This window comes from Penicillium alfredii (assembly GCF_028826965.1).
Source record: "Penicillium alfredii strain IBT 34128 chromosome Unknown utg000009l_segment0_segment0, whole genome shotgun sequence".
NCBI classification, from domain to species: Eukaryota; Fungi; Ascomycota; class Eurotiomycetes; order Eurotiales; family Aspergillaceae; genus Penicillium; species Penicillium alfredii.
The window spans coordinates 2,500,479-2,515,743 of record NW_026622706.1 but is presented as its reverse complement, the minus strand read 5'-3'; the positions used below and the strand labels follow the sequence as shown (position 1 = coordinate 2,515,743).

General features: G+C 52.7%; 7 protein-coding genes across 7 annotated transcripts; 6 read left to right on the top strand and 1 right to left on the bottom strand.

Annotated features, from left to right (window-relative positions):
• Positions 1-808: 808 nt before the first annotated feature.
• Positions 809-1,521, top strand: NUU61_006867 (uncharacterized protein; the record flags this gene model as incomplete). Its single annotated transcript, XM_056657394.1, is given in 2 exon segments — positions 809-1,139; positions 1,151-1,521. The coding sequence occupies 2 exon segments, from the start codon at positions 809-811 to the stop codon at positions 1,519-1,521; spliced, it is 702 nt and encodes a 233-aa protein (XP_056510194.1).
• Positions 1,522-1,566: 45 nt separating this feature from the next.
• On the top strand, positions 1,567-2,648 carry NUU61_006866 (uncharacterized protein; the record flags this gene model as incomplete). The annotated part of the gene is made up of 2 exons (XM_056657393.1): positions 1,567-2,147; positions 2,216-2,648. 2 exons carry the CDS (start codon positions 1,567-1,569, stop codon positions 2,646-2,648), a joined length of 1,014 nt encoding a protein of 337 aa, XP_056510193.1.
• A 361-nt stretch (positions 2,649-3,009) lies between these two features.
• NUU61_006865 (uncharacterized protein) lies at positions 3,010-4,259 on the top strand (the record flags this gene model as incomplete). Its single annotated transcript, XM_056657392.1, has 2 exons — positions 3,010-3,341; positions 3,458-4,259. The coding sequence occupies 2 exons, from the start codon at positions 3,010-3,012 to the stop codon at positions 4,257-4,259; spliced, it is 1,134 nt and encodes a 377-aa protein (XP_056510192.1).
• A 361-nt stretch (positions 4,260-4,620) lies between these two features.
• On the bottom strand, positions 4,621-4,974 carry NUU61_006864 (serine hydrolase domain-containing protein; the record flags this gene model as incomplete). Its single annotated transcript, XM_056657391.1, has 1 exon — positions 4,621-4,974. One exon carries the CDS (start codon positions 4,972-4,974, stop codon positions 4,621-4,623), a length of 354 nt encoding a protein of 117 aa, XP_056510191.1.
• Positions 4,975-5,709: 735 nt separating this feature from the next.
• On the top strand, positions 5,710-7,585 carry NUU61_006863 (MFS transporter; the record flags this gene model as incomplete). The annotated part of the gene is made up of 3 exons (XM_056657390.1): positions 5,710-6,786; positions 6,842-7,248; positions 7,324-7,585. The coding sequence occupies 3 exons, from the start codon at positions 5,710-5,712 to the stop codon at positions 7,583-7,585; spliced, it is 1,746 nt and encodes a 581-aa protein (XP_056510190.1).
• A 1,102-nt stretch (positions 7,586-8,687) lies between these two features.
• NUU61_006862 (NCS2 family permease) lies at positions 8,688-10,617 on the top strand (the record flags this gene model as incomplete). Its single annotated transcript, XM_056657389.1, has 4 exons — positions 8,688-8,777; positions 8,859-9,779; positions 9,833-9,937; positions 9,991-10,617. 4 exons carry the CDS (start codon positions 8,688-8,690, stop codon positions 10,615-10,617), a joined length of 1,743 nt encoding a protein of 580 aa, XP_056510189.1.
• Positions 10,618-12,809: 2,192 nt separating this feature from the next.
• On the top strand, positions 12,810-15,200 carry NUU61_006861 (uncharacterized protein; the record flags this gene model as incomplete). The annotated part of the gene is made up of 6 exons (XM_056657388.1): positions 12,810-12,941; positions 13,041-13,625; positions 13,685-13,836; positions 13,887-14,057; positions 14,133-14,474; positions 14,534-15,200. The coding sequence occupies 6 exons, from the start codon at positions 12,810-12,812 to the stop codon at positions 15,198-15,200; spliced, it is 2,049 nt and encodes a 682-aa protein (XP_056510188.1).
• Positions 15,201-15,265: the final 65 nt, after the last annotated feature.

Below are 15,265 nucleotides of genomic sequence, written 5' to 3'. Positions count from 1 at the left end.
GATCACGTTCTGCTACCTTTGTAGAAGGGCTACAATATCCCGGAAAACAAGCTGCTCTCTAAGAAGCTTGGGTAGCAATACGCGGGCCGATTCAAAGTGCTTGAACGTATCGGCTAGATTTGTCCCTCTTTTGGAAGATACACTTAATCATCAGCATCGAACACCTCAAACCTGCCCTAGACGATCCCTATAGTCGCGAATCTACCGGCCTAGTACTGACACTTGACCCCCGATTTCCGTAAGATAGTAACCGCCACGACATCGACCAAGTCCTTGATAAGCGTATTTATCTCTTCGGCCGCTATAGGAAACAGGTACGACAGTATCTCATCAGATGGAAAAACGCCGGCCCTAAGCACGACGAATAGGTCAGAGAAGAGGACGCTGTGGGCGCTAAAGAGAAGATCGAAGAGTTTGAACTAAACGCTGCCAGAGTTTAATCTCACTCTCACCCACACCTAAACCTCGATCTCACCTATACCTAAGCCTTACTCCCCGTTCTTCTGACACTCACTTCTCTCTTACTTCCGAATCACCACTCCCTATATCTGTATTCCTGCACTGTTACAGTCATTTGGATACCTGATATTTTCACACTTCTCTCACTTCCACGCCACCCACTCCTCGGGCTCTCACACCTCGAGGAGCTGGCAAAAGAGAATCGTCTGCTTCTGGCACACTTGAAACACGCTATCCGTACCGGGGATTGCCCACGATTGCCTACACGGTACCGGGAGGAGGAATCGGCGCTGCTACGGGAGCGTGCTGACAGAGGGTCAGAGGTGCCGATGTTCCGGAACGAGCTGGGATGGTTCTGGATGGGGCGGAGATGGCAGATGGCAGTGGTGCCCGGTCACCCGCGAAGTGGCAACCTGGGGACGGTGCAGGTCAGACCCCAGTTATCAAGAATGGCCACCCAGCCCTGGAGTCTATGGCCTCATGGAAGCTACTTGTCGACGTGGACATGGACCTCGGCGCCCTGACCGGAAACAAAGACAAGAAGATTTCCCCCTGGGAGCCGAAGTTTGTGCGTCTGACCGATATTGGCGTCGTTTTGGCTATTATTTTCCTCTCGGCACAGTACCGCCGTGACTACCTCTCTTGGGACTTCGACGCAAAAGGAAACATCCGGTCCAGCCGTGTCCCCAAGGCACCGGCGCCTATCGCCTGGTATCACGGATTGCCCACTTCCTCGTGGTGAAGGGCTCCTACATTCTTTGCGGCGATGACTGGCAGCACGCCGGCTGGCTCCTGGCGGATATACCCCGCGGAGGAGAACAGATCTTCGGTATCGGTCAGGTCCTCGCGCCCGCCCAGACCGCCAAAGCGACAGCACTGGAGTTTTTCTGTGTCGGTCAAAACGGCGTCTGGAACTGCGACCCGCCTAACACAATCTGGACCTACGCCCGACAGATCACCGGCATCGCGATCAGAGGATCGATGAACTGGGACTGGCGACAGCTGGTGCTGCGCAAGGACGCCGCCGGTACTTACGAATGGGCTTCTCAGAGAGGATTTTAGATTCGGCCTGACCCGAAGTCGAGATGTCGCACACCAGCGTACAGCATGGTCTGCAAAGCACGAGATGTGGATGTCCAGAAAGCCACCAACCTTGTGTATAAAAAGACATACAAGGAATGGCGTCTCCATGATCTCCAGCTCCAGCGCCGCGTCCTAGCGGCCCCTCCCCGGAAGCGGCAGTATCGTTCTAATACAACGGGGCCTCAGAAGCGAGCAAAACACGCCAAGGACATCATCCCTGACGCTTGCGACCCTAAGAACAATACCGCACGTGGGCTCGACCTCGAGGAAGGTCAGCTCGAGGAGGATCCTGAGTATTGCGCTATCGGTCGAGTTTCGCAGAAGACAATACGCGAGAAGATGTTGAAGGACCTCATTTACCCCGGTCCCAAAGACATCGACGTTACCTACCTCCGGCATATGCAGGAGATCGTCGATTTCGACTCTTCTCAGAGTGGCGTACTCGGAGTCATCAGTCGCTGCCGCGTTCCCTTCAACGCGATGAAGGATAATCCACTCGTTGGGCGCGTACTGCGTACAAACCTAACCACAGAGGTGCTGGACGCAGTCAGTAACCTACTCCACAATACATCGGAGGAAGTCAAGGATATCTTCCTACTTATTAAGTCTGACGCCGACCGCGACCACATGCGCGATATTATTTCTTACAACAACGCTATATGGAGTACTTAAGGCAACTCGCCGCACAGTTGGCCGAGAAGAACGTCTGCAGGACCCTCGGTAGTCTGGCGGATTACTTCGTCAACGGCACCAAAGCCCGGTACGGTGTCATCGACCCTATCGATCAGATAGAAGCCGACAAGGTCGCCGACAAGGTCGCCGAGTACGAGACTGACTCGAACGACAACGATAGCAATGCATCCGGAAGCACAACCGACACCAAGGAACAAGCCACCACTGACGCAGACGCTGGCAAGCCCGTCACTGACAGCACTGAGCCCGGCGTTAATCCCAGTACTACTACTACCAACACCGGGACCCAAAACGACGACGCCAAGGCCAAGGCCACCATCACTGCGACCGAGGACACCGAGATTCCTATCGACGACGCTGACGACTCTGACCTCGCGACGCTAACTCTATCCGCGGCAGATTATGACCCCTAGGTCACATAACGCCATGCCGTAGGTATTTACCATACGCAGATTACAATGCATCATCTTACATTTTCTTTCCTCTCTCCTGCCGGCGTCCCACATTTATGAGGCAAAGTTGGCCGGGATTGGCATCTAAGCCCATGTGAAAAAGGGTTGATGATCGACAGCCGGCAGCGGTCGGCTCCATTAGTTAATAACGTGAAAAAGATGAATAATGAAGAGAATTGTGGTTCGCTCCACAGCTATGAAACCTCGGCTTGTGCCATATGATAGTAGGTGAACAAACTATATAAATCGCACGCGGTAGCCCCCCGCATTGCGATCAATTGGCCGAATCCACCTTCGACAACAACACTTCACACACCAAACCATGAAGCTTCTGCTCTTCTCGTTGAGCGCGGTCGTGCTCTACGCCATTTTCTATTTCTCGTACACGAATGGCCTCCACGAGATGGCTCACAAGGCACTCGAGTCCGGCAAGCTGCCGGGGACCAACGAGCCCCTGCGCACAGTCTACACGGGCTTCGAGCCCGTGGATCATCTCCTGGCCGTGCTGACCACCTTCTTCTACCCGTCGCTGGATGGGCAGAACCCCACGCTGCTGTTACACAGCATCGGATTCTCCGGCACATTCGGCGCAGCGTGGACTTTGGTTGTACTGGAGGCGTGGAGAAAAGGCAATGCCGGAACAATCGTTGCCTAGTAAGTTGACCCTTTTTCATGTTATTCTGATTTATCATATTCTAGCATCTTTGCAATTGCATTGCGCAATTTTTATTAAGAACATGACCGGGCATCCAGGCTAACTATATCTACAGCCCTCTTCTCTTCGGTCTCATCGCCCAGGTAATGACATTTGCATTTGCGACGCCGTTAATCTGCGGCCTGCAACTCGGTCGCTCCATTACCGCGCGCCGTCCACATGCCGACAACATCCGCATCCCACGGGCTGTTCTCGCGGCTCTGCCTCTGATCTTCATCATCGCCTTCATGGTCCCCACGCATCTAATGGTGCTGCCCGCGCCGGCCGTGCTCTCGGTAGATCTGAAACAGATCGCCATCGCCATCTGGCAGCCATGGCCCGCCTATGTGTCGATCCTGGCCACACTGGCCTATTTCATTTTGGCGCCTTTCTTCCCGAACAACCACCGTGCGTCCATGTCGAGTCTGCGATGGGTGTATGCTTTCGCGTTCACCAATGCGGCCCTGACGCATTTGGTCTCGTGGATTCTCTCGCTGGCTACCGTGCTGGTGCCGTTTCTGTTTGAGGACCGCTTCCTTGATGCTCTGCACCCGTCCAAGGTGTTTGCTATTCCGCTCCCGTGGTCGGGGCTGAGGGTTGACTCGGTGGGCGATGGTGTGCATGTCTTCCTGCGCTGGGATTACTTGATTGGGTCTGCTGGTGTCTTGGTTTGGGCGTTGGCTCTGCACACGGTTGCTCACAAGCAGATCCTGAGCACTGTCTCTTACACTGGTCTGCTGATCAAGGTTGCTTTGCTCTCTCTTGTTGCGGGGCCGACAGGTGCTGCTGTGGAATTGATCTGGGAGAGGGACGAGCTGGTGTTCAATGAAACTGGGAACACAAGACAGCAAGTTACCAAGACGAACAAGTCGTCATAATTTGTGGCAAGGCTATTTGAAGTTGCCCACTTGCCCACTTTTGCTTCCAGCACGAGGATCTGAACACACGAATATGCCTGAGGAACAAGCACGATTTCTCGGCATGATGTATATCAACAAGCAAACCAGTTGCGCTGATTTGAATATCCAAAATCGACTACAGTTCATCAATATTTCAAACAAATCTCTTTGTTCTCGACGTAGGTTTTTATAGACAAATGCCTTCGTTCAATTGAATATTCATATCACGCCACAGGGCGCGGCAGGGCATTTACAGCCTCATAAATAGCCTGACCGTAAACTGCGGTTCTCTCATTCCCCAGTGTGCCGGACTCCATCTTGTTCATGACATACGAGATAGTCATGCGGTGGTCCAAATCCATGACACTTTGATGTTCACCTTTCCATTGATACCGAACTCGGGCCAGTATGTCGATACCTTCTCGTTGGGATCTAGCAGTCCGCGGTCTATGAGGATCACCACCGCCAGGCTGGTCACTACCTTGGAGCAGGACCAGGCCACCGTCACTGTGTATTCTTTCCAGGGACGAGAGCGTGCGACGTCGGTGTAGCCGCCCCATAGATCGATGACGTTCTTTCCATCGATGTTGACGCAGATCGAGGCACCTAATTCGGTCTCCTGCTTGAGTTGTTGTTCCAGCGCCTCGCGGACTGAGCTGAAAGTAGGATCGCAGTAGCCGTTGGTTTTGGCCATGAGGGGTCTGATACAATAAGCTGTGGGCTGATCAACGGGTGTGTTTAAACAACGGTCGGTGATAATCCACCAAGTGAATTTAGTGTGGGTTGACAGTTGAAACATTATCCTGTGCTCTTTACATAATTGAGAGATTGACAGGCCGATGGCAATCTCCAGCGTGGCCACTGCCAGCATGGCCAGTGTAACTGTCTTGACTCGCAAACACTCCCAGTCATGGAGCGTCGGGGTTATCATGGCCAACAATAGTCATCTGCCTCGGTCGATTTGCACCATCTCGCTGACGGATCAACATTGCCAGGGATGACGAGTCGAATCGGCGCTTTTTAAGACCGATGGGTCTCCGATCGGAAGGAATCTCCAACGCGGGGAGTTAAAACCACCCGATGTTCCTTATAAATCTGGCAGCAGTGAGGATTGAGTCCCAAATGAACAATTACAGGGTGACTCCAGTCTTCTCAACGGAGAAAACATCGAGCCCGGCATAGGAAGTGCACGCTTCAGCAATGCCTCGGACATGGTTTCTCCCGGAAGTCAGTCCCTTGGACGAGGGCGCGGATCAACCGGGGAAGAGACCACTCGATGACGCCGTCGACAGCCCATTGGGAGCGATGAGAATAGCAGCCCACCCACCAGGTACCGGGGCTTCCGCGACCGCCGAGTTCAAATACGCGTCGGTGATGCCATCCAAACAACTCACCCCTAGACAGGATATTTGAGGTATTCTTTATCACCATGGAGCCCAGTAGCTCCTCCGTGCATAGTCCCAATGACATGAGCTCGAGTGAAAGTGATGCGCTGAGTACCATCCCCACAAGCCGCGATCGTCGCGGATCTGAAGACAATGCTATTCACCCGGAGACTATCAGCCGTCGCCAATCCAATCTCAACGAGGTCGAGCTGGAACGCATCAACACCTACCGCCTGCAGCACCGCTCCACTGTAGGCTCGGGCCCAGGACCTCTGCCGCGCGAAAAATGGCTGCCTCTCGGCGCCGGCAAGCCCTATCCTCCCTCGTTGCCGGATCCCGAGCAGTTCGTCGTGGAGTTCACCGACGCCAATGATCCGCTGCATCCGCAGAATTGGGCGTTGTCGCACAAGGTGCTGCTGTCGGTGGTGCTGGCCTACACGACGTTTGTCTCATCGTTTGCCAGCGCTATCTACTCGTCGGCTGTCAGCGAAATCGGCCCGCATTTTCATATCAGCACCGAAGTGGCCATCCTTGGCGTCACTCTGTATGTCTTGGGTTTTGCCTCGGGTCCGACTGTCTGGGCACCCGCCAGTGAGCTGATCGGAAGACGATGGCCCATCTGCGTTGGCGTATTCGGCTATTCCATCTTCACAATTGCGACCGCTACCAGCAAGGACGTGCAGACTCTGATGCTGACCCGTTTCTTTGCTGGGTTTTTTGCGGCCAGCCCGATCGCTATTGTTCCGGCGGTATTCGCGGATATCTGGAACAACCAGACTCGCGGCGTGGCCATCGCCATGTTTGCCATGGCGGTGTTTGTGGGCCCCTTTGCGTCGCCTTTTACTGGCGGGTTCATCACGATGTCATACCTGGGCTGGCGATGGACGATGTACATTGCGGCGATCATGGGATTTCTGGCCGCAGGGCTGTGCTTTTTGTTTTTGAGAGAGACATATGCCCCAGCGATTCTCGTGGAAAAGGCAGTCACGCTGCGACGGCAGACCCATAACTGGGGAATCCGCGCTCGACAGGAGGAAGTCGAGCTGGATTGGGAGGAGCTGATCACAAACAATTTCAGCCGGCCATTCCGCATGCTGTTTACCGAGCCCATTGTGTTTCTGGTAAAAGAATTGCCCTTATTTGCAGTCACGGTCCTGAGCTAACGTTCTCCCCCAGATTTCTCTCTGGATGAGCTTTGTATATGGCTTGATGTATGCCCTTCTCAGCGCCTACCCAGTCGTGTTCCAAGGAATCCACGGCATGAACCTGGGTGTCGGGAGTCTCCCTTTTATCGGTCTGATCATCGGAGAACTTTTGGCTGGCGCATACATTTTGCTGGACCAAAAGTCGTATACCAGAAAACTAGCCGCCAACAACAATATCCCAATCCCCGAGTGGCGTCTTCCACCGTCAATTCTCGGAGGGGTATGTTTCGCAGTCGGTCTGTTCTGGTACGGCTGGACCGGATGGACGAACTCCATCCATTGGATGGCACCGACCGCCAGCGGGGTGGTGACGGGATTCGGGATCTATGTGATTTTCTTGCAGTGCTTCAACTACCTGATTGACTCGTACCTGACACTGTAAGTATACCATATTGTCCTCTTGGTGGTGACCTAGAGTATTTATTCTGTCGATGCTGACTTTAAATCAACCAGTGCGGCTTCGGTCTTTGCGGCAAACACTATCATCCGATCCGCCGTCGGCGCAGCCTTCCCTCTGTTCTCTCGGCAGATGTTTGTCAATCTCGGCGTGCAGTGGGCTGGCACGCTTCTTGGATGTCTTGCTGCTATCATGGTGCCAATTCCGCTAGCGTTTATTAAATGGGGGCCCGCTTTGAGGAAGAAGTCCAAGTTTGCGCCCACCTTTGGGCCACTGGCGACGGCACCGACGGAGAAAGAGCCACGTGCATCTGTTTAGATCGATGAATGTTTTGAGTTCAGAACACATATACTGCATGCCTGTTTCATAACATCCAAGTAGATCTATTTTTTTTTTTCTTTTTTTTTCTTTCGTAAAAAGTACAGAGAATCGAGCCATCAAGTCACATGTCCGAAGTAGCCCTCAAAAACACCCTCGAGTCAGACCCTCCACACCCTTCTCGATCTTGCAGCCAAGTCAATTGGGGGAGATAAGCGAGGACCATCGGTTCCTGCCGATTCAGGGTACAGGTATGATTGGGATGCTACCCTCGAGAGCAAAACCAAGGAATTTGGTCAATTGGATAACACCGATGGTCAGTGTCAACACAAAATAACCCTGCCTCACGCCACGGAATAGCACTGCTGGTTGATCCAGTCACAAATAAATGTGATATCTCAAGCGATGACGATCTCACTAGACCATCGGAGGAGACCTGGGCTCATCTAGACTCGGCAGCGGCCGAATTCCTCATACTCTCCTCATACTCCCCATTACCCCAGATATAGTCCACCGGAGCACAAACACATCCGAATCACGTCGGCTTTCTCCGGTGCTTATCATGCACCCATGCAAGACAGGTGCAAGACAGCCCGTCAATGATAAGATAGAAGCAAGATAGAACCTCCCGAGAGAGGGAAAGCGTCTTGGCGTTTCACGATGGAATCCGCACGGGTGGGACTCTGCAAGGGGCGCTATTTCGGTATGGACGTTTGTTGAACATGTTCACATACCTCTCTCTATCCTTGGTAGTCGATATCCATCTGGTTGGAATGTCAGTTCTCACTTTGTCACTCTGTCACACAGTGGATATCGAGTTGCCGAGCCCAAACCCATGGACATCTCGGCAACGCCACAGCCAATTGCTCCAACGGAGCGTTTCCCCACCAGGGCAAAGCGGAGATGCAAAAGTGGGCGCGCATTTTTTTTCCTCTTCTTTGCTTATCAGACGAGCCTGGTTGGCTGAGCTTCGGCCCTTTTTTTTTACCTCGCGTGTGCGAAGGTCTTTAAATACTGCCATTTCCACGTAGTTGCTTGTACACTTGACTTTTTTTTTTTTCCCGTCGATTTTGGCGTTGTCATTCTTGTCCTCAGGACAGTCATGGGCCTCAACAACTGGATCCATGATACCAACCTGCGGGTTGCGCGCAGCCCCGTGGGGAGGTGGTTTCGTCTCGAGAACTCTGGCCATGTGAGTGTTTTCCCTATTGGGTAGACAGGGTTGTGCAGTTGGGATAAACAATGGGCAGCGACTGACATTTCACTCTCCTAGGCGAAGGAACGCAAAGGCAGTTTCTTCTTCACTGAGCTGCGCGGCGGTCTGGCCACCTTCTTCGCCATGGCCTACATCATCTCCGTGAACAGCAACATTACCTCGGAGACGGGCGGGACATGCGTGTGTCCCCCGGAGGGCCTGGCAGACAACTGTGCGACCAACTCCGAATACCTGCTCTGCGTGCAGGAAGTCAAGCGCGATATCGTAACCGCCACCGCCGCGATCGCCGCTCTGTCGACCTTCTGCATGGGTCTGTTCGCCAACCTGCCGATCGCGCTCGCGCCGGGCATGGGCTTGAACGCCTATTTCGCATACACGGTGGTGGGCGTACACGGCAACGGCATGATCCCGTACCGGGTGGCCCTAACCGCGGTATTCGTCGAGGGATGGGTGTTCCTGGGCCTGACGCTGATCGGGATGCGACAATGGCTGGCGCGTGCTCTGCCAGCGTCAATTAAGCTGGCGACCGGTGTCGGCATTGGACTGTACCTCGCGCTCATCGGTCTCACGTATAGCGCGGGCATTGGGTTGGTGCAGGGCGGTTCCGACAGTCCGATTGAGCTGGCCGGGTGTGCGTCGCAGTACATTGACTCCGACACGGGCTCGTGTCTGAGCAGCCAGAAGATGCGCAGTGCCACGATGTGGGTGGGCATCTTCTGTGGCGGCATTATGACGGCCCTGTTGATGATGTACCGCATCAAGGGCGCGGTGATTTTCGGGATCTTGCTTGTTTCCATCATCTCTTGGCCGCGAACCACGCCGGTCACCTATTTTCCGTATACGGAGCTGGGGACAAGCATGTTCGACTTTTTCAAGAAGGTGGTCACTTTCCATCCCATCACGCACACTCTGAATGTCCAGCAATGGGATATCTCTGGTCATGGCGGCCAGTTCGGACTGGCGTTCATCACGTTCTTGGTATGTCGCATTCTCTGTCATCTTTGTGTATGTCGACTGACCCGCTTGTCTAGTATGTCGATATCCTGGATACTACAGGTACCATGTACTCAATGGCCCGGTTTGCCGGTGCCATCGATGAGAAGACGCAAGATTTCGAAGGAAGCGCCATAGCCTATGTAATCACCCAACAGACCTAGTTGCTCTCATGCTTCCCGCTAACGCAGTTCAGATGGTCGACGCCATTTCCATCTCGATTGGCTCCCTGATGGGCACGCCGCCCGTAACCGCATTCGTTGAATCTGGCGCCGGTATCTCAGAAGGCGGCAAAACAGGCCTCACCTCCTGCACGACCGGCATCGCGTTCTTCATCGCCGTGTTCTTCGCCCCGATCTTCGCATCCATCCCACCCTGGGCCACCGGCTGCACCCTTGTGATCGTCGGCGCACTCATGGCCAAGGCAGCAACGGACATCAACTGGCGCTACTACGGCGACGCGATCCCCGCGTTCCTGACCATCGCCATCATGCCCTTCACCTACAGCATCGCATACGGGCTCATCGCCGGCATCCTGAGCTATATCACCCTGAACACGATCGCATGGGGTCTTGAGAAACTCAGCGGCGGCCGCATTGTCCCACCCAACAAGGACGAGTCGGATCCGTGGTCGTGGAAGGTGCCCGGCGGCTTTCTGCCGCCGTGGGTCAAGCGCGCCGCGCATGGGAAGAAGGATTTCTGGCGCGCCGATGAGGAGAGCCACGGCGTGGCGGAATCGGAGTCTTTCGGGTCGTCGCAGGAGCGGGTTGCCCTTGAGAAGGGCCAGGGCCGTGATGAATCTGTTCCCCCCAAGGCTGTATGAGTTCTGAGCGGATGGTCGCATGATGCTTACGCATGTTTATCTTTATCCTGGTATATAATGTGTTTATACATATCTGTTTCTGTGTTATTCGGTTCCCTATTGGCATAGCATTCCAGCGAAACTTGAACTTTTTTTCTTTCTTTCTTCCTATGCCATCGCCTTATCTCCGACACGATTCATCAGGCGGTCCCACACGTCTTGATTTATAATGCAGAGCCTCGTGGACCCAAGTCCTCCCACATGCCTCACGTAGAGTGCATCCATCCATGAATAGATGAAGGAGTAGAAGGAATTGATGTGTCATGTTCTGCGAGGTGCACGGATATTATATCCAGGGGTCTACAAAGGTCCATTCAGCAGGGTATCGGGGGGATCCCGATCCTGTAAGTACCGAATGAGTGGCGTACAGCGGCTAGATCGCTAGATTATCTCATGGTCACAAGTGATCCTATGGTGGATATGTAGTGACAAGGGCTACAGCAGAGATATGAGATATTAATAAAGTAATGAGTTGAGAATGTACACCGCCACATTCCTCATGTCATGGATCTATGCAGCAATATCCCATGTGTGTATACAGTAGCAGGAAGTTCCAATGCAGCAGATGCCGGGGATAACAACACACAAGTGCTCGAACGGGATGGGTGCAGGAGTATAGGACGGTGTGGAGTCGACAGGCGGGTCATGTTTTGAATCCCACTACTCCCACTACCGGGGGTTAATGAGGAAACATATGCAAGTATAGTACACTCTTGGAGTATAGTGTTTAAAGATAGTCAGTCACCTCTCTACACTGTTAGTAAACAAGTAAACAAGTAAACAGATAGTATATATAGGTCGTGTAGAAATATGGTAATAAGGTAAATAGTTCCCGAGGCTAAATAGTAATGTGTGAACGGGGTACTTTTGACACCAGTTTGGCCGGAGAGTATTTCCGAGTCTTTCCTTGTGTGCCGAATGCTGTCTTCCTTTGCAGCCTATCGGGTGTATTAGAAGAATGACGATCGTACTGAGGGGGGGGGGGCCTCGCGTCGCTACTCGCTACGGAGATGCGACCCATTGCAGATCGGGCCGTGCTCGTGTTCTCGGGGTTAACGAAATTTATATTAATATGAATATGAATATGAATATCAGTTATAGCCATAGAAGAAAGAATCCATATCCACTGTAGTACATTCGATAGATCAAGTATCAAGACAGTACCTATTTTATATGTATAAGTGATATCACCTCCTGCGAATGACAGGACCAAGTTGTGTGTATAGCTAGGCGTGATCGGCAATACTCGATTTGCGGCGAGAGCAAACCCACCCCACCCCACGATGTGCTCTCTCCAGTTGCCCGTCACGCAAGCAGTATCGAATCATCCCTGTTGGAATGGCGGTGCCAAGATCTCAAAATTGTGCAATGAAGGTCCCGGAGAAGTAAATGACAAAAATACTAATCACAAATAACAATAATCCCTGCAACCCTCCATTATTGCTGATATTTCCGCGGAGCTTCTTCTGAACTAATGCAGCTGGTTTGGGAGAGAAGAGACCAGTGGCTCTTTTCTCTCCCCCTGCCCCCCTCATCTCAGGGCCTGCCTTGGAAAGGAACAAAATAAGAAGACGAAAAGAAACAAAGTGTGTTCGACACATGTCTAAACTCAAATCAACTCCGTTGTGTCTTTCAGTAGTATCGCCGACACCAATGGCAATGCAGTATACATGCCGATGTTGGACGTGGATAGAGGCATCCAGGGACATGGAAGAAACACCCGGACCCGCATTCAACGAAAAGGGCTTATATGATTTCCGATCAAGAAATCGATTATGGTCGAGATCTGCTGCGTGGCCCCTTTTCTGCGCTAAAAAAAAGGAAAGAAGAATCATGAGGGGGGACACTAGTTTGTCGGCACTGCAGAGAAAATCGCGCCCAGCCGCATCGCACTCCGTGCGTTGGTACTTTCTCTTCCATACTTGCGGGGTCTGCTGGTTTTGATAGCGTTGTTTGGCAACTTAATCTCGCTGTCAGAGGGGGAAGATAGCTCCGGTCAGACCAAGAAACAAAGAAAAGAAAAGAAATCCCGCTGGAAGGAGACTTTATTATCTCCGTGGGGGGTGTTTTTCAACCCGACTACCACCACGCCCACGCACACCCGCCATGGAATAGCATCGACTCGGTTCTTTTGAGCTATTGAAATTGTGCAAATGGCTGATACTCCTCTTCGGTCGCAGGAGTCGTCGTCCGATGACTCGCCCAACTTGCCCGATGGGCCCAAGGCCGCGCGAAGGAGAAATGTGCGCACGGCCTGTACCGCGTGCAAGCGGCGAAAGTTGAAGGTATGAAATCCCTACAACCCGTGGGCCACAACCCCAAGTGCGAAATGCACCATTCAACCAGAGAAACGACGTTGAGACAATATATTTCTTGTACGACAGTGCTCGGGCCAGGTGCCATGCCAGAATTGTGACAAAAATGGCTCCACCTGCACCATCGACGAGGCCACCGACCAGCGGCGGAAACAAGTCCTGAAGCGCAAGATGGAGACCCTCGAAGGGAAAGGGGAGCTCCTCGACCGCTTGTTCATGGTGATGCAGGAGGCCGATGCCGTCTGTGCGGCGCAGACAATGAACCTCATTCGCAGCCATGCATCCCTAGATGAGATCCGCGCGTATGTCGATGACTTGCTCGATCGCTCGCGGCTCGAGAAAACCCCCGAACTCCTCGATGTCTGTAATGATTTTCACCGACTGCAGGAATCCGAGCAGAAATCAGCTCGCCCGAAGCTGGAGCGCAAGCAGCTGTCGGATATCGTTCTCTTTCGGGTTCCGGCGCGCCCGTGGACGACGGTGAGCATTGACGATGACTTTGTGTCGCATTTGATTTCGCTGTGGTTTACGTGGTCGCATCCGTTTCTGAACTGGATTGATCGTGATCTTTTTCTGAGAGATATGCAGTCGGGGGACTTGGAGTCGACGTTTTGCTCGCCATTCCTCGTGAATATTATTTTGGCGGATGCCTGTGTAAGTTGTCTTTTCCCATGAATTCCTGCCACTTGAACAGCCTCGCTGATTATAAACAGGCATACTCAGACTACCCCGAGGCATACGGGGTAGCAGCCGAGCAATGGTCTCGAGGAATCCATTTCTACAAAGAGGCCAAGCGCCATCTGGACAGGGAAGATGGCCGCGTGACTCTTGCAAATGTCCAAGGACTGGGCGTTTTATACGTCTGGTGAGTTGCCACAAGCAAAAGCCACGGAGCATGCCATTAATCACCCATAGTTCTTGTATGATGGGAAAAGACCGAAGTGGCTGGATCTACCACAGCCAGCTCACATATGCCGTGCAAGAACTCTGTCATAAACCCAAACCTCCAATGGACACCGAAGAGGACAGAGCACAGTGGGAGAGGGCAGTCGAGAATGCCATCTGGGGGCTATTCAATCTTGCCTCGTAAGGACTTGACACTTCCTTTTGCACTGATGTGTCTCAACCCTGCAAAATTCCGTTTCCTTACTTTTGTTATAGGATGACCGCCCTGGCATACCAAAAGGTTGCTCAAATACAAGTTCCACGACGTTCCTACTCACCACTGGCCAACTGCGACCTCCATCGAGACAAATGGACCCATTACCCCCTCAGTCCGGAGGGCATCAAGTCCCATTGCGGGTGTCTAGTCAAAGCACTCTGCGACATCAGCCAGATTACATACGATTTAAGCTGGCTATTGTTCGGCGACAAAGACCGCAAACTCGACACCGCGTTTGCGCAGGCAACCGAGGATGCCCATTCGCGGCTAAATCGATGGTATCAAGAATTACCAAAGTGTCTTGGGACGAGGAATGCTCCGCCACATGTGTTGAGTCTACAGTGCGTGCTATTACTCCAAAGCTTCATTCCCCAGATACGAGACTGACACTCCCGATTAGTCTCAAATACCACACCATCATCCAAACAATCTTCGGGTTTGTGAAAGGTCTCCCCAAAGCCGAAGACGAAAACAGCAACACCCTACAAAAAACCCGCCAAAAAGCCCGAGAACTCTGCCTCGCCGCCGCACAGGAAAACGCCCATCTGATCGACCTGTACCGCGACCTATGGAGTCTGGACTACATGCCACCGGTCAACATTCACTGGGTGACTGTATCGATGTTCACGCTTCTCGAAAGCCTGGACGACCCAAGCAACCACGAGGCCTTCGTCAGCCTCAGCATCGCCGCCAAGGCCTTCTCGCACCGCTGGCCGCTGGGCAAGGGGATGCTACGGTTAATTCAGGTTACGTCGAAACAGATGAGTGTGACGCTGCCACCAGAAACAGACGCGCTCTTCTCCTATTTCGAGATGCGGCTCTGGAAGAGCCGCGACCGCATGGCGTTCAGTAGCCAGTACCCCAATTTTGCGCACTCGATGAAACATGGCAATGTCGAGGATGTCGAGCTCGATTTGTTTTTGGAGAAGTTTGATGACTTGCATCTCGCGTCTGATCGGGAGACTTCTGAGGAGCGGTCTGATGAGCAGCAGAATAATGGAATTTCTGCTGGACTGGAGGTTGGGTCGGTGGAGACTGAGGCTTTGTTTTCTCATTCGCTTGATTAGAAAGGAGATGGTCTAATTGCTGTGTGATACTATTTACGAATCTTTTTGGCAGGATTAATTTTATT